Genomic DNA, 13,120 nt, shown 5'->3' on the forward strand with positions numbered 1-13,120 from the left:
GCGCACAGGGCTCGACATTAATGCTTGTCCACTTGTCCGGGACAAGTGGATTTTTGAAGAGGCAAGTGAAAGAGAATTTTACTTGCCCAACCGTACAATCAGACTGATTAAAATGTCAATAACAAAAAAAATAAATAAAATAACCGGCTATATTTGTGATAGCCTAGGCCTGTGTCACTTATTAGAAAGTTAATATTCTTATTCTGCTGCTGAAAGTAATCCAGAGTATGTAATTTTATAATTCGTAAGCAATCTAGTAATAGCTGTGCCCTGTTTGATGCGTGCCAAAATGCCTGTCTTGGTGATGTATTCATGTAAACACAATGAGTTATGTCTAAAGTGAACATAAACAGCAGAGAAAAAAGCAGATTTGTATTAAAATGTCGGAATTGTAAGTATAAATGTAAGCTACTAGACCTGCTGCTGTCTAGTGTGTCATTATAATAATCAAACAACCAGAACAAGAAAATGAGAAAATACTCACTCTTGACTGAGTAACTTTAGTAGCTTTAAAAAGAATTAATGTATTATAATCATACAGTGAAGACCAGTAGTAGTTTTATGTTGCATTTCATTCTGAATGATTACTTAAATACCTGAAACTGCTGTTAAAATGAAATGCACTGAATTTTCTTAATTTGTATTTTAGTTCTATTATTTTACTGTTTTTATTATTATTTTATTACTGACTGTTTACTAGTCTTGAATAATTACTGAAGAACTTGAAACCATTCTTCCATAATTAACATATTAGTTAGTGTTTGTCACTGGAATCAAGGAAAGACTCAAGATGCGGAGAAAAACAAAGTCAGTTTATTTACACAAGGCAATAATCAAGGCAGGCAGAGTTTATGGGATCAACCAGCATCGACTGCAGTGGGGTAGAAGAGAGACCATGAAGCAGAGCTTGGCAGGTGAACGGAACATGAGGATGCTGTGCACTTGACCGGTGGCGAGAGATGAGAAGGAAGGCTGGATGCTGTGCACTTGACCGGAGGTGAGAGATGAAAGGGAAGGCTGGAACCCCTGGCATAGAGAGGAAGGATGAGCAGAGTGAAGCGAAGAGTAATCCACTGAACTGGCAAAGACAGACTAACTCGCAGACTGGCACTGGAGGGAAACACACACACAGTGCGGAGACAAACAGACCGAGGCTAGAAAACGTGAGGTAGAGATCCACAACACAACAATCTGGCAATGAAACAGACACACAACGGGGTTAAAATAGAGCGGGAGAATGAACAACAGCTGTCGCTAATCAGCCACCCAGCCAAAGCGCCAGAGTATTCATGGCAATGGTGATACGACTGATCAGTGACAGCTGGCCACACACGAGGGAAAAATTAAAACAAACACACAGGACAAACCGGCGACTCACCAACTGTGAGAGTACCCCCACCCTCTTATGGGTGCCTCTTGGTGCCCAGAGTCGACCCACCACGACAGTGATGAAAGTCATCTATGAAGGCGGCATCCAGAATATCACGCGCCGGAACCTAACACCTCTCCTCAGGACCATAGCCCTCCCAGTCGACTAAATATTGGAACCCTCTGCCCATCCGCCAAACATCTAAAAGGCGCCCAACGGTGTAAACCGAAGCACCCTCTACAAGGCACGGGGGAGGTAGGATGGGAGCGGCAGGATATAACTCAGAATGAAAAACCTGTTTTATTTTAGACACATGAAACACAGGGTGAATACACTTCAGATAATTGGGAAGTTTGAGCTGGACCGCCACCGGACTAAGCACCTTGGTGATGCACGAGGGCCCAATGAATTTGGGCTCCAGTTTATGTGATGGGAGTCGGAGTGGGATGTCCTTAGCGGACAACCAGACCTTCTACGGTAACTACGGTCTAAACAACCATGTTGCCATGGGAGGGGGGTAAACCGGTAACAAAATCCATGGCAATGTGAGACCAGGGTCTCGAAGCTACTGACAGCGGTTGGAGGAGCCTTGCTGGAGGGCGTTGGGAAGTCTTATTAACAGCACAAACTGAGCAGGCATCCACAAACTGATGGACATCGGATGGTAGCGATGGCCGCCAGAATCGCTGTCTAATCAGAGCCTGAGTGCAGTCGTCCCCCGGGTGACAGGCTACGTTGGACGAATGACCCTACCGCAGGACGTATGTGCAGACCAATCGTGGAACAAAGAGCCGACCCGCTGGGCACTCCACAGGAACGACGGTACTGCATGTGGCAGAATGGACTTTGGAATCCACCTCCCAGGATACCATGCTCAATACCCGTGATAGGGAAAAAATGGTATCTGGTCTTTGGTGGAGGTCTCGACTTCAAAGCATTGAGATAAAGCATTTTTGGAACCCAGTCGATAAGTATGAAATCAAAACAGTGCCCAGAGTGCCTGCTTGGAATTTAGACCTTTGGCAGAGCAAATATAGTCGAGGTTCTTATGATCGGTCTACACCATGAATGGCACCCCTGAACCCTCTAACCAATGTCGCCACTCACCCATCGCCAGCCTGACAGCCAACAATTCATGATTGTCCACATCATAATTCTGTTACGGGGGTGTAAGGCGATGTGAAAAATAAGCACACGAGTGCATCCTTTTGTCTGAGGAAGGACGCTGCTACAGGACCGCCCCTACGCCTACCTCTGACACATCCACCTCCACCACGAACTGTTGCGAGGGATCGGGAGAGATAAGAATGGGAGCTGAACAAAAACTTTTCTTGAGTTTTAGAAAAGTGGCCTGAGCCGCAGACGACCACTTAAAAGGAATTTTGACTGAGGTGAGATCCGTCAGAGGTGCAGCAATATTGGCAACCCCAGAAACATCTGAACAGCTCTTCATAAGTCTGGGGTTGGCCAATGTGAGATGGCCCTGACTTGCTGGGATCCATTCGGGCTCCCTCAGATGAAATGATAAACCCCAGGAATGGAACCGACTGTCCGTGGAAAACACACTTCTCAGCTTTAACGAAGAGCCGGTTCTCTAGCAGGACCACCCCTACGCCCACCTCTGACGCATCCACCTCAACCATGAACTGTCATGAGGGATCGGGAGAGATAAGAATGGGAGATAAACAAAAACTTTTCTTGAGTTTTAGAAAAGTGGCCTGAGCCACAGGCGACCATTTAAAAGGAACTTTGGTTGAGGTGAGATCCGTCAGAGGTGCAGCAAAATTGACAAACCCCAGAAACATCTGAACAGCTCTTTGTAAGTCTGGGGTTGGCCAATCTGAGATGGCCCTGACCTTGTTGGGATCCATTTGGACTCCCTCAGATGAAACGATAAACCCCAGGAACGGAACCGACTGCGAGTAGGAAACACACTTCTCAGCTTTAACGAAGAGCCGGTTCTCTAGCAGTCACTGAAGCATGCTACTGACATGCTGGACATGGTCCTGAATGCTCTGGGAGAAGATCAGAATGTCATCCAGATAGACATAAAAAAAAAACGATTGCCCATGTCCCGAAGCACATCATTAACAAGCCCCTGGAAGACAATCGGGTGTTGGCCAAGCCGAAAGGCATAACCAGGTACTCAACGTATCCCCTAGTGGTGTTAAAGGCTGTCTTCCACTCCTCCCCCTCCCTGATCCAGACAAGGTGATAAGCACTGCGTAGGTCCAACTTTGTAAAGATGTTCACCCCCTGCAAGAGTTCGAAAGCTGAAGACATCAGTGGCAAAAGATAACAATTCTTTACTGTGATGTCATTCAGCCCCGACAATCAATGCAAAGTCTAAGCGAACCATCCTTCTCCACAAAGAAGAACCCCGCCCCAGCCAGTGAAGAGGAAGGACGGATGATAATGGCTGCTAGAGACTCACTGATATACCTTTCCATGGCCTCCCTCTCTGGAGCAGAAAGTGAACACAGGCAGCCTTGAGGTGGAGAAAAACCCGAAGTAGGTCGATTACACAGTCGTACGGGCGATGAGGAGGGAGGGAAGTGGCGTGGGACTGACTGAACACCACCCTCAGGTCGTGGTAGGCCACGTCCACCAGCTCATCCTGTGACACAGAACAAGACTCGACAGGGGAGACAGCAGAAGACAGTTAGACAAACAAAAGGGACTTGAGGCCAGCACAGAGTTAGTGGACCAATCAATATATGGGTTATGGATTACCAGCCAGGGGTGTCAAAGCACGACCAGGGAGTATGGTGACTTGAGGAGGGAGAAGGTGATGCTTTCAGAATGGTTTCCAGACCCAAGGGTAAGGGGCCATGTGACTTGGGTGACCAGAGAGAGGGGGGTCCCACTGATGGTGTGAGCGGTGATAGGCTCTTCCAAGGGCACGGTGGGAACATTCCACTTTGAGGCTAGTTCAACGCCCATCAAATTCCCATCAGCCCCTGGAGTCAAAAAGAGCCGAAAGTTCTTGACTTGATGTACCTCACTGCAGTCGAGTCGGGAGGAGATTCGCAAGTCCTGTGGATTTACTCAAAGGTGTAGTGCTCACTGCGGCTTTCACTGGACACGTAGCAGAAATATGGCTAGGGTGAGCATAGTACAAACAGAGATCCTGGGTGAGGCAGCGTTGTTTCTCCTCAGGAGGGAGGCGTGTCCTCCCGACCTGCATGAGCTTGGTCTCAGACGAATGCGCCGATGACCCAGGAGACTGTGTGGAAACGGCTGGGTGCACCGTAGTCTGGGAGGATGGAGATCGGTGGTGGTGTCGGCGGCAGTGAAGAGCAAGCATTTTGTCTACACGGGTGGCCAAGGTAGGAGGAGTGGGATCGGTGTCGGGAGTCAGACGAAGCTGTTGCACCATGGATGTTAACTCGACCAGCTGAGAAACCACCATCTCCAAGGCCTGACTGGTGGAATTTATCTGTTCCTGTTGGCGCCCCAGCAGCACTCCTTGTTGTGAGAGCACAGCATGAAGACCAGTGTCCTTAGCTGGATCCATGTGTGGCCAGATTATTCTGTTACCGAAATCAAGGAAGGAACCAAGATGCGGAGAACAACAGAGTCAATTTATTTACACAAGGCAATAATCAAGGCAGGCAGAGTTTATGGGATCAACCAGCAACGACTGCAGTAGGGTTGAAGAGAGGCAATGAAGCAGAGCTTAGCAGGTGAATGGAACGTGAGGATGCTGTGCACTTGACCGGTGGTGAGAGATGAAAGGGAAGGCTGGATGCTGTGCACTTGACCGGAGGTGAAAGATGAGAAGGAAGGCTGGAACCCCTGGCATAGAGAAGAAGGACGAGCAGAGCGAAGTGAAGAGTAATCCACTGAACTGGCAAAGACAGACCAACTGGCACACTGGCACTGGAGGGAAACACACACACAGTGTGGAGACAGACAGACCGAGGCTAGAGGACGTGAGGTACAGAGACACAACACAATAATCTGGCAACGAAACAGACACACAGTGGGGTTAAAATAGAGCAGTGAGAATGAACAACAGCTGTCGCTAATCAGCCGCCCAGCCGAAGTGCCTGAATAGTCATGGCAATGGTGATACGACTGATCAGCGACAGCTGGCCATACACGAGGGAAAAATGAAAACAAACACACAGGAAAAACCGGCGACTCACCAACCATGACAAGTGTTATTATTTGTTGTGATTTTGAAGCTGGTCTTGAGAATAGTCAAATTTCACTACCGACTACTGAAATTTTGGTATTGTGATAATGTATAGCCTTTATTTTACATGGTAGATCTTGCTGCAATAACATGATGAAAAAGTAGATCTCATTTCATAGAAGTGTGAGCACCCCTGCTGTAAATGATGGCGATGGAGGCTTTCCTTTATTTAAATGCCATACTGTGACTACGCACGCCCAGCACCCAATCGGGCTAATCAGCCGAGGAGAGGGATAAAGGCAGCTGGATGCGGCAGTTCGGGAGAGAGAGAGCCACATGCAGCAGCCGTGTGTGCGTGTGTTTTGTGTCTTGATGTTTTAATTTTACATGAAATATTACTTTGACTGTTCAGCCGGTTCCCGCCTTCTCCTCTCCCATTTTAACCCTGTTACACATACATATCAAAATAATTATCATACAAAATAATTATCAACTCCCCAATCCAGTGCAGTTTACATTTCTGTCAAATACAATTGAGTTGATTGCATAGGTACACTATTAGGTTGGGCATCGGTCATAATTTTAGAAAAATATACAACATAATCTTTGACGTTACTTGAGCATGTAACTTAAAGTGAATGACCAATTTATTTGTCCAGAGGACAAGCACATGACAATGGTTAATGTGGAGCCCTGGCTCAAATGTATTCTCTAGTCAATTTTGTGTTTTGACCATTTGTGAACATCGTTAAACTCTGTCTCGTTTACCATGCTTTGTAGATGTGACTTTTTTGCCGTGTCATCACCATCTATAATTAAATTACTACTAGCGCACAAAATTATTCACAACAGCACAAAGTTCTTCATAGATCTAGCATCTTAATTTTGCTCTCAAAGTGCACCAGATTGATGCATTTAACTTTAAAATGTTCTTACGGGGGAGCATGCCCCCAGACTCCCCCCTAGAGTGGCCAAGGTCCACCCACCACAGTCTCACAAAATCCTGTGGGAAACACTGTGCGATTAATTAGTCAGAATAATATATTGTCTATTAAATGCTGAATATCTGCAGATTAATCAGTCTGACCAATATATTGTTCTCTCAAAATTCAAATATTGGATGATTAATCAGTCTAGCTAATATATCTGTCTATCAAATTCCAAATATCATCAGAATCGGGCAGATTATTGGTCTGGCCAGTATGTCTCTCTGTCAAATGCCAAATATGGGCCGATTAATCAGTCAGGCAGATATATCAGTCTGACATATGCTAAATTGTGTCTGATTAACTGGTCCGATTAATGTGTTGTCTATCAAAAGTCAAATATTGTCTGATTAATCATTCTTGCTGATGCATCGGTCTATCAAATGCCCAACATCGACAGATTACCTGGTCTGGCCAATATATTGGTCTATCAAATACCAAATATTAGTAGATTAATCAGTCTGAACAGTTTGATATAACAGTTGATCGAAACGGTTGATTTTTGGCATTCAGAGATTATTGGCATCATCGTTAAAATGTAATTAATCAGCTTGTCCGATTAACACAAGTCTGACCTTTGCTCATTTTCAAAGAAAATATTATGTCAAATAATTGTTTATTTAATTTAATACAATTAATTGTTTACATCTCCTTTGCTATCCTTTTATCGTACCCTACATCAACATTATAGTCATCAGACACCCTAGTCTCTAGATATCCGCATTGGTATCGGCAAATGAAAAACACATATTGGTTGACTGCTACTGTACAATCTTGTACCATTACCATACAATTACATTAAAATTAACAACACTTTCACTGAAACTAGACATAATCCTTGCATTTTTATCACCTTAACTCCTCAAAATGAGGGACACATTTCAATATATCATTACAACTGAAGCATAATGCAAAGCACAAGAACAAACACCTGGTTCCAAATAAAGATTCAGCCTCGTTTTGGTGCATGGCTGACCCACAATGCCCATGATGTTCAGACAAATGAGTGTGGAAAGAAAATGAGGCACCATAAAAATCTGGCCTTTACTTATAGAACGAAACTTGAAAAAACAGTAAAAGCGAATGTGGGCAAATTATATCAAATTGCATTATCCAGCCAAGTAGAGCCCAATTGCTGATGGTATGTTAAATCTAGTGAAAATAAGATTAATGAGGGATGGGGGTTTGTTATACTCTTGGCTTGAGAAGCTGAAAGATCCAAAGTGGATTGGGGGGGGCTCAGAGGCTCTCCTGAGAGCACAGATCCAGCCAGAGAGAATGAAAAATTGATGGGTTGTGCATGTAAGTTACAGCAATGCTCTCCTCTCAGTTTTCACCCCTTTAATTCAGAACAAACGGTTTGATGGGAAAACGCATGCAGTTCCTGAGGTACTGGCTTTATGTGGGCGCATTATTAAAGAAGTGATTTTAGACATTTGTGGCGGGGTGAGCAAGAGACAGACACCGTGGGTGTGGTGTCAAGGCATTTATTGAAAGTAATAATAAACATAAAAATTTCATTAAAAGGTGAAAATAGTGGTGTTCAAAATAAAGGGGAATCTGGCATCCTCGCAGTGAAAAGGGGCATCGTGTAGGATGGGGAGTGTTCAGAGAAGAATCCAGGATGTGGGTGGGGTCTGGCGGCCACACACACTCCCCTCCATGGTCCGTGGCGCAAGGGGCGGCAGCTTCGTTGGTGGGCTGTCTACCATGGAGCCGCTGCGAGTGTGAGGGGACGGCGACCCGGCATCCATGCCCGTCGGCCGCTACGCATGCTCCAACCCCCCGGCCTGGCTGAAGGACTGCCTTCAGTCTCATCTAATTCACGCCAGACCCTCCCCGCTCTGCTCCTGGATCTGCAAGGATGACAGTGTTTTCACACAAGGAGATAGAAGCTGGCTCCCTGAGAAGAGGAGCGCTCTATGTTTATTTTGCAGCAGCGACTAGGCCAAACACACGTTAGGTGTGCCTCGTTCCACCCTGCTGCCCTAACGAGGCTTACTAACTATGAGCCTCTTCTCTCTCCTGCCCACTCCCATCATGAGCTTGGCTGAAGGATGGCCCTCAGAGGTGGGGCGACAATGACGAGAGGGAGGGGCAGGTCGTTCCAATTCCCCCCCCAAGCGTCAAACCTCCTTTTTTCTCCTTCCCACTCCAGGATTTCCATCTAACCGGCGAACGAGAGGAAGAGTGACGCCAGCGTATTTTTCCAACTGTGCCGTCTCTGCCCACACTCATGCCCGCATTCTCCACCACTGTGGCAGGGAGAGTAAGAGACAGACACAGTGGGTGTGATGTCAAGCCTCATGGAGGCATATATTGAAAATAATAAAAACATAAAAATGTTGATAAAAAGGGGAAAATAGTGTCCAGGGGGAATAGAGTTCAAAATAAAGGGGAATCTGGTGTCCTCGCAGTGAAAAGGAACATTGTATAGGATGGGGAGTGTCCAGAGAAGGATCCAGGACACGGGTGGGGTCTGGTGGCCGCATGCGCTCCCCTCCATGGTCCGTGACGTGGCAGCTTCGTTAGCGGCCTATCTTCCCTGGAGCCGCGGTGAGTGTGAGGGGAAGGCGGCCCGGCATTCATGCCTTTTGGCCACTACGCGTGCTCCAATCCCCCGGTGTCGCATCTAATTCGCGCCGGGGTCCAGGTCCGACGCGCATCTAACTCAGTCAGACCCTCCCTGCTCTGCTCCTGGATCTGCGAGTATGCCAGTGTGTGCACACAAGGAGATAGAAATGTGCCTTTTCTCTCTCCTGCCTACTCCCGTCGTGAGCCTGGCTGAAGGACTGCCCTCAGAAGCAGGGCGACAATGACGAGAGGGAGGGGCGGGTCGTTCCGTCACATATTTCTGCAAAAGGTTGTTGGACTCTTTTATTTAGCTCAACTGGTAGAGCACTGCACTAGCAACAGCAAGGTCATGGGTTTGATTCCCTGGGAACAAACATTGTAATAAAATGTATACCATGAATGCAGTGCAGTGAGTCAAAACAAACAACCATATTTTGGAGTAAATTCATTTTCATTTGGTAGAAGTCAAATTAGGCAGTAGAGCATTGCAATAGCACTGCCAATGTCAAGGGTTTGAATCTCAGGGAAAACACGTTCTGATCAAATTTATACCTTGAATGCATTGTAAGTTTCTTCAGATAAAAGCATCAGTGCAAATGTACGTTATGTATTTGGGGACCAATTTTTTGGTGTCTTATCATTCATGCTCCTCAATCAACACCTTTGTCCTAGAATAACATTCCTACTGACCAATCAAGGCCCCAACCCTAAAATCATATGTTAATCCAGAAACATATCCTATTTGTGTAAATCACATTGGACACATCATTTTAAATATCTGTGTGTTTAATATTTAATGTTGAATCTCCTTTTTTTGGTTCATATATCAAAGGTTTAGAGGTCATCTCACCGGTATAATGTTCATTGCCCTGAGCGGCACAGGTCAGTAGCTGGGCCATGGAGGAGCCCACAGCCTTGGACGTACTCCCTAGATCCTGCGCACACTTCTCCAACTACAGACACAAGAGTTTTAAACATGAGACCCCCAGGGGTTCAGAGTAACAGAGAACATGGTGTTATAGCGAGAACACTTACTTAGTAGAATTATCGCTAATGAGTCCTATTATCTTCGCATCTTGATATGTGAAACGTAAGTTGGAATTTTGACCTACTGATTCTCCTGGTAGGGGCTTGAGCTGTCCATCCAGTGCAGCCATTTTTGCATCCTGTAGTTCACTCTTTAGGGTCTGAACAGCACTTAGTGCAGAGTCAATCTCGAGAGGACCACATGCCTCATGAGCCTACAAAACAGTAAACACAAACAACAATGTTAGTAATATTTACTGAATTTCTTTTCACACCTTCGCTAAAGAGTCCCATTACAAAAAAGCCTTTAACTGTTAGTGACAAACTTGTGCTTAATATGAGATATCATGCTATCTATGATCAAATGAGTGCTTTGATGCTGAAACATGAACATCTTCAATGTGTGCTACTAGTATTTAAGGTACATTCCAATGTTTGTGTGTGTCCAATTTAAAAAATGGAGTGAAAAGATGATCTAGACCTGCCCTAATATTCTAATGATCTTCAAGATATTAAAGGTCCTACACTAAAACAATGAACTTTGAGTACCTTTTGTGCAGCTGTGCGCAGCTCTGCCAGGCAGGTGGCCAGATTCTTGGCACTTTGACTGAGTTGCATCGCAGCAGCCTGGTCAGTTACTGTCGGAACGGCCGATTTGGCCGACGTCACCATTTTACTACCCGGCTGTTTGAAGACAAATGGAAAACAAACACCAACAGTGTGAGTGGACTATAGACCTTAGTCAAGGTAGATGCCAACATTAAAATTTTGTGATTAAAAACAAGGCTTCAAGGGACAGATGTTGATCATTCTACTGACAAAACATAAAAAATATGACATGCCTAAAGAAATACAGTTGACACAAAACTCCAGGTTGTGATAATAAGATGTGATCTAGAAAATTTAGATAGGACAACCCATTAAACAGACTACCTGCAGAAAACTCTGGCTGGCGATGATAAGGGCTAGCTGGGCACCGAGGTCTTCTGGATGGGCCTGACTGCCCCTTATTCCCTGCACTAGCTGTGGGATATGATCTGCCACAGCCTGGAGAACAACCACATACAAAAAGAGTCAAGGAAAACAGTATGGCTTAAATTTGTATCCCATTATCCATTAGTGTCCCAAACTATAATACCTTGCAGCTGAACACTAGTTGCTGATGTGACATGGTGTTCTTGTTGGACGCAGCTGCATTCTGGGCAGCTGCGATGGTCTGCGTCGCAGCCGCTGCGGCCTGCTTAGCTGCATTCTGTTTCAGATAAATAAAACATACATCATGAACATCTGCAATAATTAACAACAAAAGATACAGATTGGGGTACAAAATGGTACAAAACAGAATCTCTGACCCACATACTTCTCTAACTGGTATTGTAAGGTTGAAATGGCATAGATGTGATATTAACCGCACTATGACACAATTGTTCGGAGTCAATATCTTTAAAGGTCCTATGAAGTGGCAGAGTGCAGAGCATTTACCATTGTCCTTTGTCCTTCTAACATAAAAGTTTTTTGCCAAACTTTCACAGGAAATCCAACTAGAAAAACACAATTTGCAATCCACATGAAACACTTTTGAAGTATCAGCAAAATACGGTAAGGAAAAAGAAAAAGGAAAGCAAGAACACTGAGTATATTCTGAAAGAATATTCACTGTTTGAGGAAAGAAGATGGATGGTAGAAAGGAAAAAAAGAATTGAATGAACAAAGTCATCTTTGTTGATGAGAAAAAACAAACAAGGTACAGGATGATGGATTCCACTGGTCAGTCACATCAGGGAATTTGTGTTGAGAAACAGCCAAATGACCTCTACTGTAAGCAACCCAAGCTCTAACCAGAAAAATACTTGCTACGGAAAATGGGCCACAATTTTATTTATGCGAAAAACCATAACATAGCAAAAACAATGTGCGAATAAAGCTGTGTTTCCATCCCATATGTTCAAAAGAACAAAATCATCACATCCAGAGAAACTGTAGCCACTGTGACTCTTTTATTAATAAAATACTCAGTTTAGAGCACACAAACAAAGCACTTGAAGAACTTTGTCTCATGTCAGGGAGCAACAGTGTATCACACAGTTCTGGGAGCACTATGTGTGTGCATTCCTCCTTCCTTATGTCTTTACCATGCGGATCTAAAAGCCATTTTTCAAAATAAACCTGCTCTTCGGCATAGTTTAAGTTTTTATTCAACTTATTTGCTCTTCAAAGCCTATGCAGGCTATGCATTTTCTAAACACCGTTCTTTAAGGATTACCAGAGCACATTTCAGATGTGATGACTGGTCCGCTGGTTAGTCCAGTTATAAACAAATTCAGTCACATGACTTTTTTGATGCACAATGCGTTACCATCATAGTTCATGCACATTTCTTCTTACTGAATAAAAAATGTATCCATGTCAAGCGAGCATATACTTTTTTTTATGTGCATTTTGGAGATTTTATTTGCAATATAAAATTTCCATCCAGCCGTTTTTATGTTATATCCCAAAATGCACATACAAATATGTGGATGGAAACCCAGCTATTGTCACTAGACAACAAAGCTTGAAATCTGAATGTCACAACTGAAAAACAATTGTTTATTTGATAATGCTACCAAACTATTAGCGAATATTAACACAACATGTACGTAATCAACAGCAGCTTACTTCCAGATAGCGTTCATAAGAACCATGTACCTTACTGCCATACTTAAACTACTTAACTTGAGCAAAGTCTCTCTAAGGCAAGTAAGGTCACCTGGCGGCCATATTCTTACTGCCTTCGGTCAGCTATTTCCTAGTCATACATGAACAGCTCCTATGATTTCAAATTAGCAATAAAATCTGTCAAGTAACAAAGGTTTAATCAATTCTGCTGCTTCTTCAAAAAAAACAAAACAAAAAAAAAAAAAAAGGAAAAAAAACTCTGCTAAATTTCAGGCTGGCCCAGCTAATGCATATGTGACAGACAATGTCGAACATAAAGGCGATTGGCTCTTTTAACTGTAATGCGGGACTTCCATTTCCACAGCC

The 13,120-nt window shown here is 44.3% G+C and overlaps 1 protein-coding gene across 3 annotated transcripts in view; it reads right to left on the reverse strand.

The window, feature by feature from the left end:
• The window catches only part of LOC127437404 (talin-2-like), a 229,738-nt gene that overhangs the window by 71,327 nt on the left and 145,291 nt on the right, over positions 1-13,120 (reverse strand). For all 3 annotated transcript variants that reach the window (XM_051692258.1, XM_051692259.1, XM_051692260.1), the window contains 5 exons: positions 11,235-11,348; positions 11,030-11,143; positions 10,646-10,780; positions 10,183-10,311; positions 9,921-10,023 (listed from right to left, as the gene is read on the reverse strand). In XM_051692258.1, coding sequence (XP_051548218.1) covers positions 9,921-10,023; positions 10,183-10,311; positions 10,646-10,780; positions 11,030-11,143; positions 11,235-11,348 — 595 coding nt within the window. The remainder of the gene's footprint in view (positions 1-9,920; positions 10,024-10,182; positions 10,312-10,645; positions 10,781-11,029; positions 11,144-11,234; positions 11,349-13,120) is intronic.

This window comes from Myxocyprinus asiaticus, chromosome 48 (assembly GCF_019703515.2).
Source record: "Myxocyprinus asiaticus isolate MX2 ecotype Aquarium Trade chromosome 48, UBuf_Myxa_2, whole genome shotgun sequence".
Taxonomy (NCBI): Eukaryota; Metazoa; Chordata; class Actinopteri; order Cypriniformes; family Catostomidae; genus Myxocyprinus; species Myxocyprinus asiaticus.